The following is an 18,238-nucleotide window of genomic DNA, read 5'->3' as shown; positions in this document are numbered from 1 at the left end:
AGCCCGGCCCCCCTGCATCGGCAGGCGGACGCGCAACCACTGCGCCACCAGGGAAGCCCTCTCTTAGCAACTTTTAAATTCCTTTCTAGTGGAACTCCATTGTACGTATTCCTCTCTATTTCCAACTTCTTTCCAGAATTTACTCTTCTGCTTTGCAAGGGTTGATTTCTGCCCAGCCTTTCAAATATTTCCACACTTCTTTACATATTGGCATGCTTTATTCGCCCTGCCCCTTTCATTTTGCCTGGCCATATCCCACCTGTCAGATCTAGCTTCATCAACCCCTTCTCTCTTCCTTCCAGGCAGGTGTGTTCCATTTTTTGTCTTCAACTGAATTTTTAGGAATTCCTCACAAAGCTTGGTAGTAATTATTGGCTGAGTCTAGGAAAATCAGCCAGCTGTTAAGATCAATAATACAGTTATTCACACTCATTTCATCACTCATTTTACTTCATGTTGTGATTCTTCAACTTGCATCACTGCTCATGACCCCCTTGTTGGGTGAAGAACTAATCTGTGCACATAAAGATGAATGCAGTCTTCATACACAATGTGAAAACAACATTAAAGCTTTGGAAAAATTTAGATGATCAATATGCACATTTTCAAGATTTGGCTGATAGAGTAGCTATTGAAGTGTCTGTAGTATCACATGTGAGAAATTATAATTATATTTTCAGGGCAAATATTCTCATCACAATTTTTAATGATTCACTTAATTTTTAAGTTCAGGCTTCTGCAGTTTGACAAGCTCAAGTTTTTCAGTGAAGACAGTGATTCTTCTTAACTCTTCTGTGTGGGCAGAGAACAACAGTATCATCAGTAACCAAATGGACCTCCATTCACCTTGATGCAATCTACATCCTGATTGAATCCTGACTTTCCAAGGCTTGTCTGCTAATTCATTAATTTATTCATTCATCAATACAACAAATATGTTTGGAGCACTTACTATCTGCCAGGAATAAGTCAAATGCTGAAGCTACAGTCTCTGTATTTACTCCCTCTGGGCCTTTCCTAATTCATTTTTTTTTCCATCTGAAATGCTTTCTTTAGCCCCGACATCATCTTCACCTAACAAAATCCCTGGACCAGCTAAATGTCACTTCTCTGCAGCTTCTTCCAGTCCCCTGAACTAACTAAAGTACTTTCTCTTTCTCCTGAATTTCCAAAGTGCTTTGTTTATGTTCTCTTAATTGTTATACAAATTGATCATGTTGTACCTTGTATTCTAGTCATTTTCATACATCTTACTTACACTTCTCATGATGTCTTGCAAAGTATAAAAGATCAAAAATTTTACTGAATTGAAATAAAATTTTGTTGGATTGAAGTCAATATATGCCACTGCTAATACTAAATTTAGGTGAATTATTCAAACATAGCATTTCACACTGATCAGTATTATTACATAATGACTTGTCCTTCTTTGGCATAGGTTATTGAAATCTAGCCTACTGACAGACTTGTACAAATATGTGTTTATTCATAACTAAAACTGAATCATATAACATATTCAACTTTCATTTTAGAAAAACTTTACTATCACAATGGTGCAAGTAAGTGACAGAGAAATATATTAATTGTTAAGACTTGTAAAGAGATATAAGAACTAAATTTATATAACTCTCCTGAATTAGTCACTCCATCGTTCTTAGAAAGATGTCTCTGTACTCTCCATGCCAAGCCACTGCCTCCTTCTCTCAGAAATTCCATCTCAACCTCATTTCCTGGTTCATATTCTCATTGCCCGAAAATGGACTTGGCTCCTGACCATCACTTTGGCTCTTTCCTGCTTCCTGCCTATAATGTCCCCCTTAAAGGACTCATGTTCTCCCGTAGTTTCAGTTTTCAAATCTACACAAAGACTCTTAAAATTGTTTCCCCAGCCCTGACATCCCTTCTGAGTTCTAGAATATTATAGTTCCAACTGTCTTCTGTCATATGAATATGAACCATATTCAACTCATTATCTCCAAAACTGAACTTGTAATCTTTCCCACACCTACTCTCCAGACTTTCATGTTGTCATTTTCTAGTTTCTCTGGTGTGAGATAGGAATGTATTTGACTCCTTTCACTACTTTCTCCCCAAATCCAGACAGTCCTATATCTTATTTTTCCCTCACAAGGATTCTTTACTCTCTTTTTTCTTTTTTTTCTTAATTTATTTTTTATTGAAGTATAGTTGAGTTACAATGTTGTGTTAATTTCTGCTGTACAGCAAAGTGACTCAGTTATACATATATATATATATTCTTTTTTTATATTCTTTTTCATTATGGTTTATCCCAGGATATTGACTATAGTTCCCTGTGCTATACAGTAGGTCCTTGTTGTTTATCCATTCTATATGTAATAGTTTGCATCTACTAATCCCAAACTCCCAGTCTATCCCTGCCCAGTCACCCCACTATTCTGTCTCTTCTTCTCTGCCTTCCCCAAGTTAGTTTTCATAATTAAATTTCTTAAAAATTGCTTCAGTTCTCTAAGTTTCTTGCTCTGATACACAGATAACGCCTACAAAATAAAACTCTTAGATTTGAGAAGATTGTTGGGGCCCATCTAGGTTCACTTTCTACAGGGGAGAAGACAGAGATCCATACTGAGGGGATTTTTCTCAAGATTATAAGGTCTAGATAGTATTAAATATCAGAATTACAGCATTTCTGCATCCAATCTAGTCTTCTTTCTGCTATATTATTCTGCTTATTCTTAGGTAGGTTTTTTTCCCCCAGCACCAGTAAATTTGTTTGGTCAATAATAAACAAAAATACAACTGACAACAAGATAATAACAGACCACTATTTTTGGCTTGAAGGCATAACTACTATTTTTCTATAAATTTATCCTAAAAGAAAGAGCAGTTAAGTTGGAAAATATTAAAGCAAAAAGCCAACATTATGCTTATTAAATAAGACTCCTGTCTCTCAGTAGAATGCTTGCTTGTCTGCTAATATCCATAAAGGTTGGAATTTAATAAATGGATATCATCTAAGTCCAAATTATGGATCTGCTATCTAGGGTACATTTTCAGTAGAACATATTTGGAGTGGAGCCAGAGAGAAATACATGATTTTGCATTTGTGGCTATCTATTTTGATAATTAATGCTAATTATTTTCCATTAAGTCATTCCTGAGCATATAAGGAAAACTGTGCTATGGCTATGGCATAAACGATATTGCTTTTTATGTAAAAGTACAAATAAATACAAATTAAAATAAATATGAGGCATGATGTTAGACTGGAAAGAATCCTGGGTTAGTTACCAGAAAACCTGGCTTCAAGCTTCAGAAGCTACTAACTAGCCAAGTGATCTTGGCTAAGTCACATACCATTTTGTTTCAGATTTCTCATCTGTAAACATAGAGGTAATAAAACATGTATGTCTCACAGAACTGTTGAGTAAATAAAATGAAAATGATTATCGTGAGCATACTTTGTGACTACTAAGTTGTTTTATAGCAATTGGGAAATAGCTATTGTCTGACAAACTCCTACAGTGTCATAGTATTTTGACAACCAATTGGAAAGGTAACAAAATAGTGCTGTAAAGTTGATTCACCTTACTAGTATTAGTTCCTAGAATTTCATCAAGTTATAATTCAGAGAATTCTAGAATGTTCAGGTTGATAACTTGCAAAATATTTCATGCTGATACTGGACACGATTTTCTTTCAATACTTGTTTTACAATTTAATGTGACGTAAATTTGTTAAGGGCATCAGTCTCTAATATTTCTCCAGCACACTTGACACTGTACTAGTACTTAAAATGCCTCAACACATGGTTATTTTTTTCTGAACTTTTTTGGAAAACATAAAGAGTTTTCAGTGTGAAGGAGTTGGATGTTCTAAGATAATCGCTTTAATTCTTTTAAAATCTGACATACAGTTTCTACTCAAAGGAGGAGCAGTGTAAGACAAATGGATGTGAAACAAATATAATAGTTTTCCGTTGGATGTTTGTTTTTCAGCAAGCAATGTGAGAATGACAGTTTCCTCTCACCAATACCAGCATAGGTCTCCTGACAGGTTGCAGGCCAAACAATCCTTGGGTTCTGATCTCAAGACAAACCACTAGGGTCAGTGGCCCCTGACGTTTGAAAAATATTTCTTTAAGCATTCGTTACTCTGCCCTTCTGTGGCTCATTTCTTGGAAGCTGCTGGGGTTTGTAAGACCAGTCAGTATGAGTTCCATGGCTCCTCCTCTACCCTCTTACTGTACTGGTTAAACTAAGTCCTTGTTTACTTTCAAGAATGTGTGGAATCTGTTCACATTTCTTCGGAGTTTTAATCTAGCCAAGTTTTACGTATTCAGCTTTTTGAGTCTTTCCTCACAAGTAAGGCTTCCCATTTCTTTAATTATCTTTTCCTCCTTATTCTTTTTTGGATGTTTTCTAGCTTGACCATATTTTTATGATATTAATGTGTCCAAAACAGAAGAAAATATTCAAGGGACCGATACTTGTAGACTGAAATTCCACTACAGTGCCTTTGTTTCTTAAGGCCCTGAATATTCATGTATTCATTTATTCAGTAGATGTTTAGAGAATTCACTCTAGTTGCAGGCATTGTGTTAGACAATGGAGACATAGTGGAAAGGAGAAATAGATGAAGTTCCTGACCATGGTACATCCACTGTAGTTGGAGAAACAGACCTTAAAAAAATTGTCCACATGCATATAAAAATACAAAGCATTTTTTTGTGTGTGAAGGAAAAGCCAAGGTACTTAGGGACTCTATGCCTGGGGCACCTGGCCAAGCCTGGAGGTGATTTCTTCATTCAGTCCCTGAATGCTTCTCTAGGGCTTACAGTGTGCACTGCACTGTTGCAAGTTTTCTTCAAATGCAATAGAATGATCATTGCTCTCCATAAAAATATCAAGGGATGGCTTGTGAGAGCTTATGCCCACCCAAATGATTTTTGGAATCTTGTGTGAAGTGTAAGTCTCTTTAGGATATATTGTTATTTTTTATCGACCCATAATTAAAGTAAGTCAGCAAAAACAATGTGCTGGCTAAGGAAATAGTTTTACTTCAAATCCTCTTAAATCCCTTTCCCATACTGAAAGCTTGCCACCCCCTCAGTCCCATCCAAAAAGATATTTTGGAGATGCTCTTGCTTGCTCTTAGATTAGGCTTAATACCTTCTAAGGTTCATGTGCCACACACATGGAGGAAAAAGAGGAGAGCCTGTGGCTTAGAGAATTCAGGACTGGGCTAGAGGAGTTGCTGGTACACTTGAGGATGGAGAAGGTTAAGAAGAGAAGAAAGGTGTGAAGTGTATTCCAAGCTCTTGCAGGGAGCAGTTGTGCAGAAGAAATTAAGAAAAGGAGGCATGAAGGATAAATAATCAAATTAGCCTGTCTGAAGCTCTGGGATCAGGTTGAGGATTAGTGAAAGAAAAGCTCAGAGATAGGTAGAAATGTAAATTAAGACATTTACACCAATTTTAAGTTGCCAACAGTTTTGGCATGATTTAATTCTCATAAGAGTGTTCTATAGGTTGGTATTTCCTTTTAATCTTTTATGTAGTTATATAGCACCATATGGGTTTTGAAATCGTGACTGTTGAATTAGTCATCACAAAACAACAAAATAATTGTTTCAAGAATTGCTATCTTTGACACATATATAAGTTCTTGAGTCTTAACTGTTTTTTTTTTTTCAATTATCTCTCTGGTACAAAGAGAAGTCTGACATTATATTTCTTCACAAGTTTCCTGTTTTTGTTATTTGCTTGTTTAGCTGTTGAAGAAACTAAAACACCCAACCTGTCACTTACCTGAAGGTAGAAGCCATATCATTTAAAGTGAACTGAAATGTACAAATCACAAAAACCTCTTGCAGAATTTAGTAAATTTATAATAAGCGTAACATTTTCCTTCAAGTCCCTGGGCTACATAAAAAAGCATATGTAACTTCAACCTATTAATGGGATTCAGTTATCTGCTGAGAAACCTCCTATTGTGAATATATTTCCTTTTTGAAGCAAAAAAAGAGGTTTAATAAGTGCCATTGAATGAAGAAGGAAGGGATGAATGAAGAGAGGCCAAACATTTCTAGTTACAACTATGCAGAAACAAACATATATGAGTTGTTGGTGGGGACTGAAGTGGAGTGGAGTGCGTGTTTATTTGATTCCTTTGTAGGTGACTGAAAATTTCTCATTATTCTGGCAGTTCTGCTTAATATACGCCCTAATGTTTGTGTGAGTTGCCCAGACAATTAAAGAACTTTGGTCCTCAATTCTGAAGTATTCCACAGCAAATGCTACTCTGCCCACACACCCCTGATACTTGTTACAGACCTGGGAGCATATGCTCCTGGTAGAAGCATTTTTCTTCCTTGACACATCACCCTTTCTGCTCTTCAGATAATATGCAGCTGGAAGTGGGTGAAAACCTCCATGCAATTCAAGTATGAAATACCATCTTTAGGTATTGTTGTTTCAGGGAAAAACCAGCAACTAAATGGAAGTGATATTCCTATTTATGCATATAGAACCTAAAACCTGTGGAAATTAATCTTTAACTTCAGAAGTCTACTGTTAAAATAGATAAGTAGATTATATATATTATTTTAAAAAAGTATTTTGAAGAAAAAATATGGTACTGTAAAATTTATAACTATAAACAGAACTTAACATTTTTTAATTGAGCTTTTATTTGATGACATTCTTGGCTGTTCTTGATCACGGTCCTTCATTTTAACTGGGAAAACAAAATTTTAAAATTTATGACGAGAAAACACTTTGATATACCCTTGGAGCTAAAGCATTAACTAAAAAGTAAATACGTCACCAGACCTTTTAACTTTTCATGGCATTTATTCCCTTTACCTCCCTATTTTGTGTCTATTTCTCTTGGTATTCCTGGTGGCAACTCTAGTGCATGCCTAGTGGCAACCTAGAAACTAGCACAGTTTTGGTGCTCAATAAATGTTTGTGGTGTAGTGTATACACCAAAACAAGTTTTTACAGTTGTGTAGGGAAAGTACCAACTCTCTGACTCTGTGAAATTCTGCCCACTTCTCCTATCCTTCCCCCAGTAAGACTTGATCACTCTCTCCTTTGTGTGCCTCAGGATTGCTCTTTTATAAGCCTGTTTTAGAAGACATTATTGATTGTTTGTCTTCCCTAGTCCTTATTTTCTTGAGGACTGGGTCCGTGTCTAATTCTCTTTGTATATATAATGACAAGCCCAGGAAGCTGCACATACATGTTCATAAATTAATGTTTGTGCCGTGAGTAAAATGCAACCTAGGAACTCCTCAGCAAAGGCTGTCTTTGAGTTTCTTTAATAATAGTAGTTTCTTTAAACAGATGACTAATTGTTTCTCTCTTTTGGAAACCCAGAGTACCTGTAGTGTACTATTTATGAACATGTCTTAAATTCTCTCCTAGTCTTATTTGATAAGTACAAGTCTTTGTTTTCCTATTAAGTTGGAAGTTCTTGATTGCAGAGTTTGTTTATAATTTATGTTTGCATTTCTCAGAATGTTTAGAACAATATGTACTATGTGGAAGATAGCCAATACATATTTGTTGGAATTACTAGAATGTAACTATTTGGAGAAAATATTTGGTTGGTATTCAATTTGACTCTTGCTTTCCAAGCGCTTTTTAACTATAGAGCATCTGAACTAACTTCGGTTTATACCGTAGTGAGATATCTTTGTAGGTCAAGGCAGAAAGACTTTGAAGCAGGTAATCCCATAGTTCCTTTATTTGAAGATGTGTGCTCCTATATGGGTGTAGGGACAGATGAACTATCATGTTGATTCTCTGGGGATGTAGGTAAACTCTCAAGGGTTTCTGCATGGAAAGGCACAGAAACCAAAGCCCAGCCATGGAGCCATATCTGCAGCATCACAGTCTACTTCCCTTCAGGGCTTAGACTTTTCCTTGTGAAACAATTTGTTCTCATTTCAGATGGGTGACTGATAAGGACAGGTGAACATGTGGCTATATTGTGGGAAAGATTTTTTCTTTTTTTTTTTTTTTAATGCTACTCTTAAAATCCTTGAATCATTTATTCAGGCATTGAATAGTGTAGAAGGAGTGTAAGCATGGGAATTGGTCGTGGGTTCAAAGCAATTTTTCTCATTTCCTGTCTACAAGAATTTAAGAAAAGTCTTTTGCTGGATGAGATTCAGTTTCCTCTTGTTAAATTTAGGTTATGCTGCCTACCTCTTTGGTTGTTTTGAATATCAAATGAAACAATGTTTACAAAATGCCTATTATCTAATAAATATTACTTACACTTCATTGCCTTGATGCTGCTTTTCTTTTCAAAATTCAATGAGGTATTATTATATATAAAAATGAGAATCATGGGCACATTCCAAAACTTCTGTAAAGTGTAGACATTTTGTAGACTTCCGGACACAATAATGTGTTTGGACATTGATTCCGAACCTTCCGTCACATCCTCAAACTGGAGCAATAATGCAAAAGATCTACATGGCTTCGGCAGCTTAGAAAGAACAAAGAGGATAAGGATTTATTGAGATCTGTAGAGTAACAAGAAACACAAGGGAAGTGACATGTATTATCAGCCACAAGGAAGATAAAATGGATGATTTGAAAGTAAGCAATGTGGTGGGAAGCTTATGAGAGAAGAATTATTCTGAAATTGAAACTTGCAAACCTGAATACACCTTAAGTTAGCTATGTATTTAGACAGGGAAGAATCAGCCACCTTCCTTTTCAAAATTTCAGAGTGGTTGGATGAAAGTATATCAACAAATATAAAGCCCTTATCAACTGTTAGTCATTTAACTGAGCTTCAGAATAAAGGTGTGTTCATTGTCTATGTCATGGGACTGTCCATCAGTGTGATCACCGAATGTCCTTTAGTCTGTCCCTGGAAACAGTTAAAAAATAGACTCAACTTACTGAATTTTATACTGGAGTGAATGGTACTAGGCCACATTTGGTTGACATGACCTCTGACAATATTTCTGCTCTCCTTAAAGGATTAAAGTGCTGACTGTCAAAGGAGAGAATAAAATTTTTAAAAATCACTCAGTGATAAATAAAAAAAAATACTAAGAAGCTAAGGAGTAGGTTAACGTTGGACTTTTTTAAGAACTCTAAATTTAAACACCAGGAGCTATTTTACACAGTTTCTACTCACCTTTTATACATTTAGGACTTTTATTTTTATGGAAAATCTAAATGTCATCATAAGGAGAGTACCGCAGCATAGACCTGCTTAATTCTCAGCGAGTTCTGCTTCATTCTGTAACTTCTGATTAAAGCTATAGAGTGGGACTTTCCTGGTGGCGCCGTGGTTAAGAATCCGCCTGCCAGTGCAGGGGACACGGGTTCGATCCCTGGTCTGGGAAGATCCCACATGCCGAGGAGCAACTAAGCCCGTGCTCCACAACTACTGAGCCTGCGCTCTAGAGCCGTGCTCCGTAACAAGCGAAGCAACCGCAATGACAGGCCCGCACACCGCGACGAAGAGTAGCCCCTGCAACTAGAGAAAGCCCGTGCGCAGCAACGAACCCAACGCGGCCAAAATAAAATAAAATAAATAAATTTACTTTAAAAAAAAGCTATAGACTTATAGAAATGTATTTCGTGTGGGACATTTATGGATAAGTAGATGTTTTGGTTCAAAGGAGTGAAAGTTGTGGGCTTCATTTGAAGTAAATTTGAATGACATAATGAAAATACCCTTGAATGGCATCTTTCTTCCTGTTGTCTAGAGCAAGAAATTTATCATAGTTTAAAGATATGCCATACCACTCGAGAAGAAGTAAAAAAAGGCTTGTACCTATTTCATTTCCAAACCATCCAAAAAAACAAATGATCATATGTGTTTTAATTAAAATCTTATAATATTGTAATAAAACCTCATTAACATAAATGTGATTAATTTGGAATTTGATCATTAGGAAATCAGATACATGTATACTATTTGCTAGGCAATTTAAGTGTAAAGAAAATTGGCATAGAGTTTGGCTTGGAATGAGCACAAAAGCAGTGTTTTCAGACAACGTTTATTAAGTGGTCTTTATCAAATTGTTACCGACACTTCATTAGGTGAGGTATTCAGTGTTCACTAGTTGGTGCCCTCAAATGCTGGAAATCGCAGAGAGAGATTGAAATAGAAGTTGGGGCGGGGAGGAGATAAACTCTAACTGATCTGGGGATGGGATAAAAGAGGGTACTGTGAAGAAACTGGCATTTAAGTTGACCATTGAAATAATGTTAGGAAGTGTAGAGATTGAGTTTGGGTTTTAGGAAAGGAAATCCCAGACATTTGTTGGGCAATGACAAAGGTGAAAAGTCTGAAAAACAGGGTCTTTTTAAATTTAGCTGAGGATCATGCATGTACAAAAAGTTAAGCTTCGAGATATAGAATTGGGACATACTCTAGAGGATTTTGAATGATTACATTTCATTTTGCAAGCAATAGGAAAAGTCTGTTGGATATAAACAGGAAGTAATTTCCTGGGGCAGGTAGAAACAGGAAAATCAGTAAGCAGAATAATGATGTAATAAAAACTTCATAGAAGATGATGGAACAAAATGAAAAGCTTCTATTGTATTAGAATGAATGTAAGGTTAGGCAAAGGATCAAAGGTCAGAGCTGGGCCAACAGTGGAATCGGGGATAATTTTTAAATTTTATGCCTAGCGGCTGGCTAACAAAAAAAAAAAGAAGGAAGAAGCTATGCTACAATAAATAAACAGACACACAAATATCAGGAGAATTATTTGGGGGCCGTAGGTTCACTGGTTTGGATTTCAGCCTGTTGAGATGGCTATTCCACTGGAACACTTAGAGGCCACTAACTGTGCAGGATGTAGTTAGAAATGCATGACTCCATCTCAGAGGTTAAGGCCAGTGATAGATTTGAGAACAATTTACATTACCTTATCAGTTTAGCCTGTGGTGACTGATAAGACCAATGAGCGAGTGAATAGAGGGATGAAAAGCGGATGAGATAGTAATGTAGAATGCCAACTTGAATGGTGGAAGAAGAGAATTCAGGTAAAGCTTGAGGAAAATTAATTTCTGCTAATATATAAATATGAGTGAGAAACTATGAAAATGCAGAATCATAGAAACTGAAGATTTGGTAGAGTTTCAAGTAGGAGGAGTGAACAAAGTTGTAAAGTGCCACAAACAAGAGTTCATGGACCAATATAAGGCTGTTAATATTAGCAGTTAGAAGATTAACACACGAAGAAAAAAGTTCAGTTTCAGAGGAAGGGGGAAGTAGAAAAAACATGTTTACTTTTTCCTGGACTGGTGCAGATCTTAATACCTTCGTAGGGATTAAATTTCTGTCCCATTAGTTCATTTTAATAAATAAGATTAGCTAAAACATAATGTACCTCCCACCCATCTCAAGTTCTTATTGGGTAAATTGCTATTTACCAGAAATCATTTGTCTTCAAATATGGTTTATGTTAGTTTTATCCATAAGTTAGGCTAAACTTTCCTACAACTGGGATCTTTATTAAGAAAGCTAGTGTATTTTCACTTCAAAATACCCATATTTAAGTTGTCTGTGTTTTCTGATCTCTTCGCTCCCCACCCCCCATAGACAATGAATTTGTCCTTGCGAGACAGCAAGGCATTAGACTAAATGATAGACCTGACCTAGAAAACTTCTTTGCAAGGTTTAGGATAGGCATATGTCCTACAGAACATCAACCCCAGTGTGAATATTCTAAATAATGATGTTTGCAAGGTGACAAAGGATGTCTGAGAACCCATTAGATCAAAGCTCAGGTGTTGGCTGCTGAGACTTGGTGGGGTGGATTGCCACTGATAGTGCTAGGAAGAGGACATAGCATTTAAGAGAAGACACTTCTTGTTATTATTCAAGAGATATGTACCTAATAATCAGGCTGTTAATTAGACTTTTGAAAATGGAATCAGTTTTAAATAAAATTTAAAATATAATTGCAAGTACTATGTGTTTTATAAAAAGTAAAGCCAGCTGGGCATTTGTTTATTTGTTTAGATTGATAAATAAGTTGGTTTACAAGTGTATGCCCAATTTATGTTTGACATCTAAAGACATAATTGTTAGGAGTGACTCTTAAGTGTGAATAGCGGGACAGGTTTGTCGCATCAGTTGATTTCAACAACAGGTAAAAGAGTAGCCATGTATAAATCTGGTACCATTTCAGGGTTTAACCAGAAGTCCCTTCCTCCACTCCATTTAATGACAAATATTTATTTCATCAGAGAGAGGGGAGAAGAGAACCTTTTACTCAATATTTAGAGACAAAAATTTAAAGATGAGCATCTTCAGTAGTGAAATATGGGAATTGTTTAAATCTCTTTAAGGCTTTGGGGTAGAAATGCCTGACATCAGATTATTTCAACTAGAGCAGATGTCATAAGGGGGCAGGGGAACCTGAAAGAGTGGGAAATTCTTGTTAGGACAGGAGTGTGGTCTTTATTCACCACAACCCTGAGAGAGATCCAAGTGGGTAAAAAGAAAGGAGCATGACTGAATTCTGAATTCTTCACAGTTAAGATCATGGACTAATCTTTGCAATGCCACTTTTTCTCTTCTAAAAACTTATGGGAGAAATGAATTCTTAACATAAAAATAATTTGTCTTTGAAAATTATTTATTAGTAATTAAAGTGACCATAGTTTTAGTGATCTATTAATTATGACTGAAATACCATTTTATTTTGTATATTCTATCTACTTTTAGTATAAAGTTAAAATGATTACCTAGGTTATTATTCTACTGTAATTGTCAAGACTTGGCTTTGCAGTGAGTGTTGGTTTTACAGACAAAGTTGACTTTCTATATCACAGGTTCTATATGCTTTGCACACATCATTGTATGCAGTCCTCCTGGAAGAGAAACTCTGAGAGTAGTAGGAGAAAATTGAAATTCACAGCAGTTAAATACCCTGCTCCAAACCATACAGCTAGTGGAACTAGGTTTTGAACCCTAGGCTGCCTTCAAAGTGCAATCAAGACCTTTGACAAATACGGTCTCTCTAGAGCAAGATGAATAAGAGGGGGTTTTTGTAACATTCAAAACCAGGTGTAAATCCAAAATTGTTTAGTTTGCAGGTGGTCTGACCTCAGAACATAGCTTTAATCTCTTTGTTTCCTATTTATTTTAATGTATTCTATATTATAAAAGCCCTCAATGAGTAAAAAATCTAGAGTTATATAAAAGATATATTGGGAAAGTATTTACTGCATTAATGGCCTTTGACTTATTAAAAAAGGATTTCTTTAAATATCCTCATGAAGTGTTTGTTTCCACTTAAAATTTAATTAATATATCTTCTTGGCACTTGCTGTCCTGGATACTGTCTACATTACGCAGAAGTTAAACAGAAGACAATATAGTTTTGAACTTCAAAGAACTTAAATCCAAGGAGGAAGCAAAGGCAAATAGTAACAAAAGCAAAAGTGAAATAAGAAGCATGCTGAAAATAAATGTTGCTCTGGAGGTTGTAAAAAAAAAAAAAACAACTAAGAAATTCATTGCCAGAATGGGACTTGAAGGATAGGTAGAATGCTGATATGAAAAGGAACAGGTAGAATGGAAGTAACCATATCTCCTGTATGTGTACCTAGGTGTGCATGATGGCAAGGTAAGAGCAAGTACTCTCTTGCTTGAGCTATGAGGTACTTGCCATAAAGGGTTAAAAAAGAGACGGGGAAGGGAGGAGGAGGCTATATCAGGGAATGCCTTGATGTTTTTACTTAATTGAGAGGGTCCATTATGGTTTTGAGCTGGTAAGTTGCATGTTAGATGGTCGCTCTGGGACTGGCGGGTAGAATTGATCAGATTCCATAGACAGGAGACTCAGATATTCCAAGCAAGAGCTAGCTCTGCCCAAACTAGAGAGATAACAATGGGAATGTAATGAGGGAGTGGGTAGGAAAGACGATTCTGTAATAAAATGTACAAGACATAGAAATTGAGAGTTAAGGAAAAGGGAGGGCCTGAGTATCCAAGAGAAATTTCCAGAGCAAAAAGCTAAGAGAAACTCGTGGGCAGGGAGGCATGAGAGTCTCATGAGGTCAGTTTTCAGGAACATATTCATTGCTGTTTTTTAAAGCAACTTTTAGAGTGGGTGATAACTGTATTTTCCTTGGCTAGCTAAGGAATGAATCCATGTTAACCAAAGAAAGTGTTATATTATGCAAAGTCTATAGAATTGTGTTTATGACTGCAAAATATGGTCAATGATACTTTAAAAGGGAATTATAAGGTTTAATTGAGGTTCATATTGATACTTAGATATCTAATGGCTTCAATCCATAGTAAGCACTGCATAAAAAGCTACGGTGTGGCAAACATTATTGCTAAAATAAAGAGTGGATGGCACCTTATCCTTTTCATTTCTGTTGACTAAGAAGGATAGAGTATGAGTTTTCCTTAAAAATAGCTTCTATCTTAGTAACAGAAATACAAGCATGTATGTAAAAGTGAGAATTTTTCAAAGGGCTCCTAACTACTTTCCCCAAAATGGATTTCTTTTGGTAAGCAAGGAAAGGTAGATGAATACTAAGTATGCTACCAGCATCCTGTGCCACAGCTTGTTCTATGCTAGGAGCTGTGATTTGCATATAGTGTTTGTTTGTTTGTTTGTTTTAATCTGTAAAACGCTACACATTTGGTTCTATAATAATCTTTATTTTACAAATGAAAAAATTTAGGATTAGAGAATTTAAGTAACTTGTCTCTAAATTAAGCAACTGTTGAGAATTTCTGGTTGAAGACAGCTGCAATGGGAATGATAAAGGACAGATGGATGAATACAGCTTACATCTACATGTTCGAACCAAAAAGCCTCGGTAATTGATTGAATAATGAGATTAAGTAGATTTCAGGCCAGGGGTTATCTAGGATGGTTCCAAGGTTTCTGGCTTGCAAATCAGGTAGAGCATTGTTCCATTCCCTGACACAGGGAATATCTGGGGGATGTCTGTGGGAGGGAAGGTGATGAGATTGAGCTTGGGCGTGCTGTTTGACATGAGTGTGAGATATGCAAGGGGACAGATTTAATAGACTGTGATTATAAGGATTAGGAGGCTTAGAATACAGGAATGGACTGGAGATAATGCTTTTGTAGTCATCAGTTATGAATTAATCATTAAAGACATGGATGAGTGTATAATATTGCCCAAAGAGCATGTGTAGAATAGAAGATAAAAGGGCTATGTGTAACACCCAAGGGAACAGCAGCCTTTCAGGGGAAAGCAGAGAGGAGAGCAGAGAAGAGACTGGTAAGAGTGTCCAGTAAAGTGAAAATCCTCAGGGCATACACAATTTCATTTTAGAGTTCAGTGATGTCACTTTTTTGTGAAACAGCTATTACAATATTGCATCTGCCCTACATCTCTCCTCTGTCCTTAGTGTATTAAATGGCACATTTTGCATTTCCATTAGGAGAGGAGAAAAAAAAGAGAAAAAATTTCATTGAAATTGCCAGGGCATGATGTATGGTTGACATGGGTATTTGTATACTTGTCCATAACTCTATGGGTAAGTTTTGACAGAAAGACTGGTGAAATCTTCAAAATGACGAACATTTATCTTTTATATAATCCTGGGGTGGGGGGTAGAAAAAAGGGCAGAGTGGGACTGTTATAGTTCTTTCTTATATTACTACTTTTAACCCAGGAGTCACTCATAATTAGGAATGATAATAACTTTGAAAGGTTCATGCAAATGTATACTTTACCAAAATGTAGCCCAAATAGTCTAAGTAGGAGAATTAATGTAAAATCATATCTTGGTTAACAGAAATGTCATGAAAGTTTATACCATTTTTGTAACACAACTGCTAAGAGAGTACACCTTTGACTAGAATGAAGTAGCTCATGTTTCCAGAGACTATTTTATGACTATAGAGTTGTATTAGTTGATTTGTTTCTTTATTTTTATAAGTATATACTGTAACAAGTATAGTCTATTACCTAGTCTAACTACAGTGTCAATAGACTTTGAAAGAGACCAAATGAGAATAATACAATAATTTCTGATGAATTTATTCTATATTAATAAATATTAACCTTATATTAATGCTATATTAACCTGGAATGAATTTCCTAATTTTAATATAAGGTGGGATAAGAGTGTTTCAAAAGGTAGTTAGTAATCATAGCTATGTTGAAAATTAAATCAGAAATTTTAAGGGAAGTATTGTTTGGAAAAATAGTGGCAATATATTTAAAGTAGTTGTTCAATGAAGCAGTGACAAAAGTGCAAATTTTAGCTAGATTCTAGTTTCAAACCCAAATTCAGTTCAAGTATTTTCAGCCTCAGAACAAAATTAGTTTTCTCATTTCAAATTAAGAAGAATAAAGCATAAATATTTGGAGTGCTGTGAAGCTATGGCGGTTCTAGAATTTATGGTTGACCTAATCTGTAGTTCTAGAGATAAATCTGCAGTATCAATATTTTTCATGTGCCCTATTTATTACTGTTTATTCTAATCTATGATTGGTAATTTTACGTATAAAGTACTTCAAAACACCTCCAAAGAGTCTTCTCAAAGGTAGCTTTTATAAAGATAGATCTTCTGGATCTTCTCCCTTGTTTTCATCTATATTGTATGTTAACTACAGGGGAGTTTATTTTTGCTTCTTTATCAGATAAATGGGGGTATAGGTGTTCATGAATTTATTTCTATAACATTTTATAGAAAGTAATTTTTAGAATTCTATAATCACAATGCCTTGCTTTAGGAATATATTAATTTTACTTAGATTTAACTTTATGGCCACTCTAGGAGCTATCATATTTACCAAACTGACATTTTGTTCTTCTACTCATTTGTTTAACCATAAGTCAGTAATAATTTTTATGGTGGTGGGGGGCAGGGAGAACAGGCTGGTCATTGTCTACATCTTAAAATCTGATTTTTTTTATTTATTGTAGGTTTTATTGGGATTTAATAATGCTTATAATGATGGTTGGAAATCTGGTCATCATACCAGTTGGAATCACATTCTTTACAGAACAGACAACAACACCATGGATTATTTTCAATGTGGCTTCAGATACAGTTTTCCTTTTGGACTTGATCATGAATTTCAGGACTGGGACTGTCAATGAAGATAGTTCTGAAATCATCCTGGACCCTAAAGTGATCAAGATGAATTATTTAAAAAGCTGGTTTGTGGTTGACTTCATCTCATCAATCCCAGTGGATTATATCTTTCTCATTGTAGAAAAAGGAATGGATTCAGAAGTTTACAAGACAGCCAGGGCACTTCGCATTGTGAGGTTTACAAAAATTCTCAGTCTCTTGCGTTTATTACGACTTTCAAGGTTAATTAGATACATACATCAGTGGGAAGAGGTAAGACATATTTTTTTACATTTTTAAAGCTACTATATCATGCGATTTTAAACTATAACTGTTCCAAAATGAACAACTGTGCTATGTATAATGAGTTTTATGAAATTCAAAAAGAAAAATTTCATTTTTTTTTTTTTTTGGTATGTAAGTGGTATATTTGTATCCTCAAAAGATATGGTCGAATACTGGATTTGAGTGAAGTGAAAAAATTAGTGATTGTAAAACAATTGTCTTATGCCAATTCAGTCTTTTTTTTTTTAACGTCTTTATTGGAGTATAATTGCTTTACAATGGTGTGTTAGTTTCTGCTGTATAACAAAGTGAATCAGCTATATGTATACATATATCCCCATATCCCCTCCCTCTTGCATCTCCCTCCCACCCTCCCTATCCCACCCCTCTAGGTGGTCACAAAGCACCCAGCTGATCTCCCTGTGCTATGCGGCTGCTTCCCACTAGCTATCTATTTTACATTTGCTAGTGTATATATGTCAATGCCACTCTCTCACTTTGTCCCAGCTTACCCTTCCCCCTCCCCGTGTCCTCAAGTCCATTCTCTACATCTGCCTCTGCGTCTTTATTCCTGTCCTGCCCCTAGGTTCGTCAGAACCATTTTTTTTTCTTTTAGATTCCATACTAGTCTTTTTTTTAAAGCAAATCTACTTTAATCAACAAATTTTTATCTTAACCAGTGCAGCCCCTCTTCTACCATGGGAGATTGTTTTTATTTAATATCTAATATTAGTTTGTTTTATCTAACACATCAAGTACCATCTCTGACAAAGCTGTAGGGTCTGATTGCTAACATAGTTTGTATCATTAGCTCTGTGAAATACTGTGGAATATGTTTCCTCTAATACTGAAATTTCAGAGAATTTGTGTTTGAAGAAAACAGATTTTTTTTTAGTAT

At 35.7% G+C, this 18,238-nt stretch overlaps 1 protein-coding gene across 1 annotated transcript in view; it reads left to right on the top strand.

Moving 5' to 3' along the window:
- HCN1 (hyperpolarization activated cyclic nucleotide gated potassium channel 1) overlaps positions 1–18,238 on the top strand; it is a 384,981-nt gene that overhangs the window by 30,413 nt on the left and 336,330 nt on the right. The window contains exon 2 of the mRNA XM_007108331.2: positions 16,905–17,328. Within this exon, the coding sequence (XP_007108393.2) occupies positions 16,905–17,328 (424 nt within the window). The remainder of the gene's footprint in view (positions 1–16,904; positions 17,329–18,238) is intronic.

The sequence above is a fragment of the Physeter macrocephalus genome, chromosome 8 (assembly GCF_002837175.3).
Source record: "Physeter macrocephalus isolate SW-GA chromosome 8, ASM283717v5, whole genome shotgun sequence".
NCBI lineage: Eukaryota > Metazoa > Chordata > Mammalia > Artiodactyla > Physeteridae > Physeter > Physeter macrocephalus.
The sequence above is the reverse complement of the archived record's forward strand: the minus strand, read 5'-3'. Positions and strand labels throughout refer to the sequence as shown.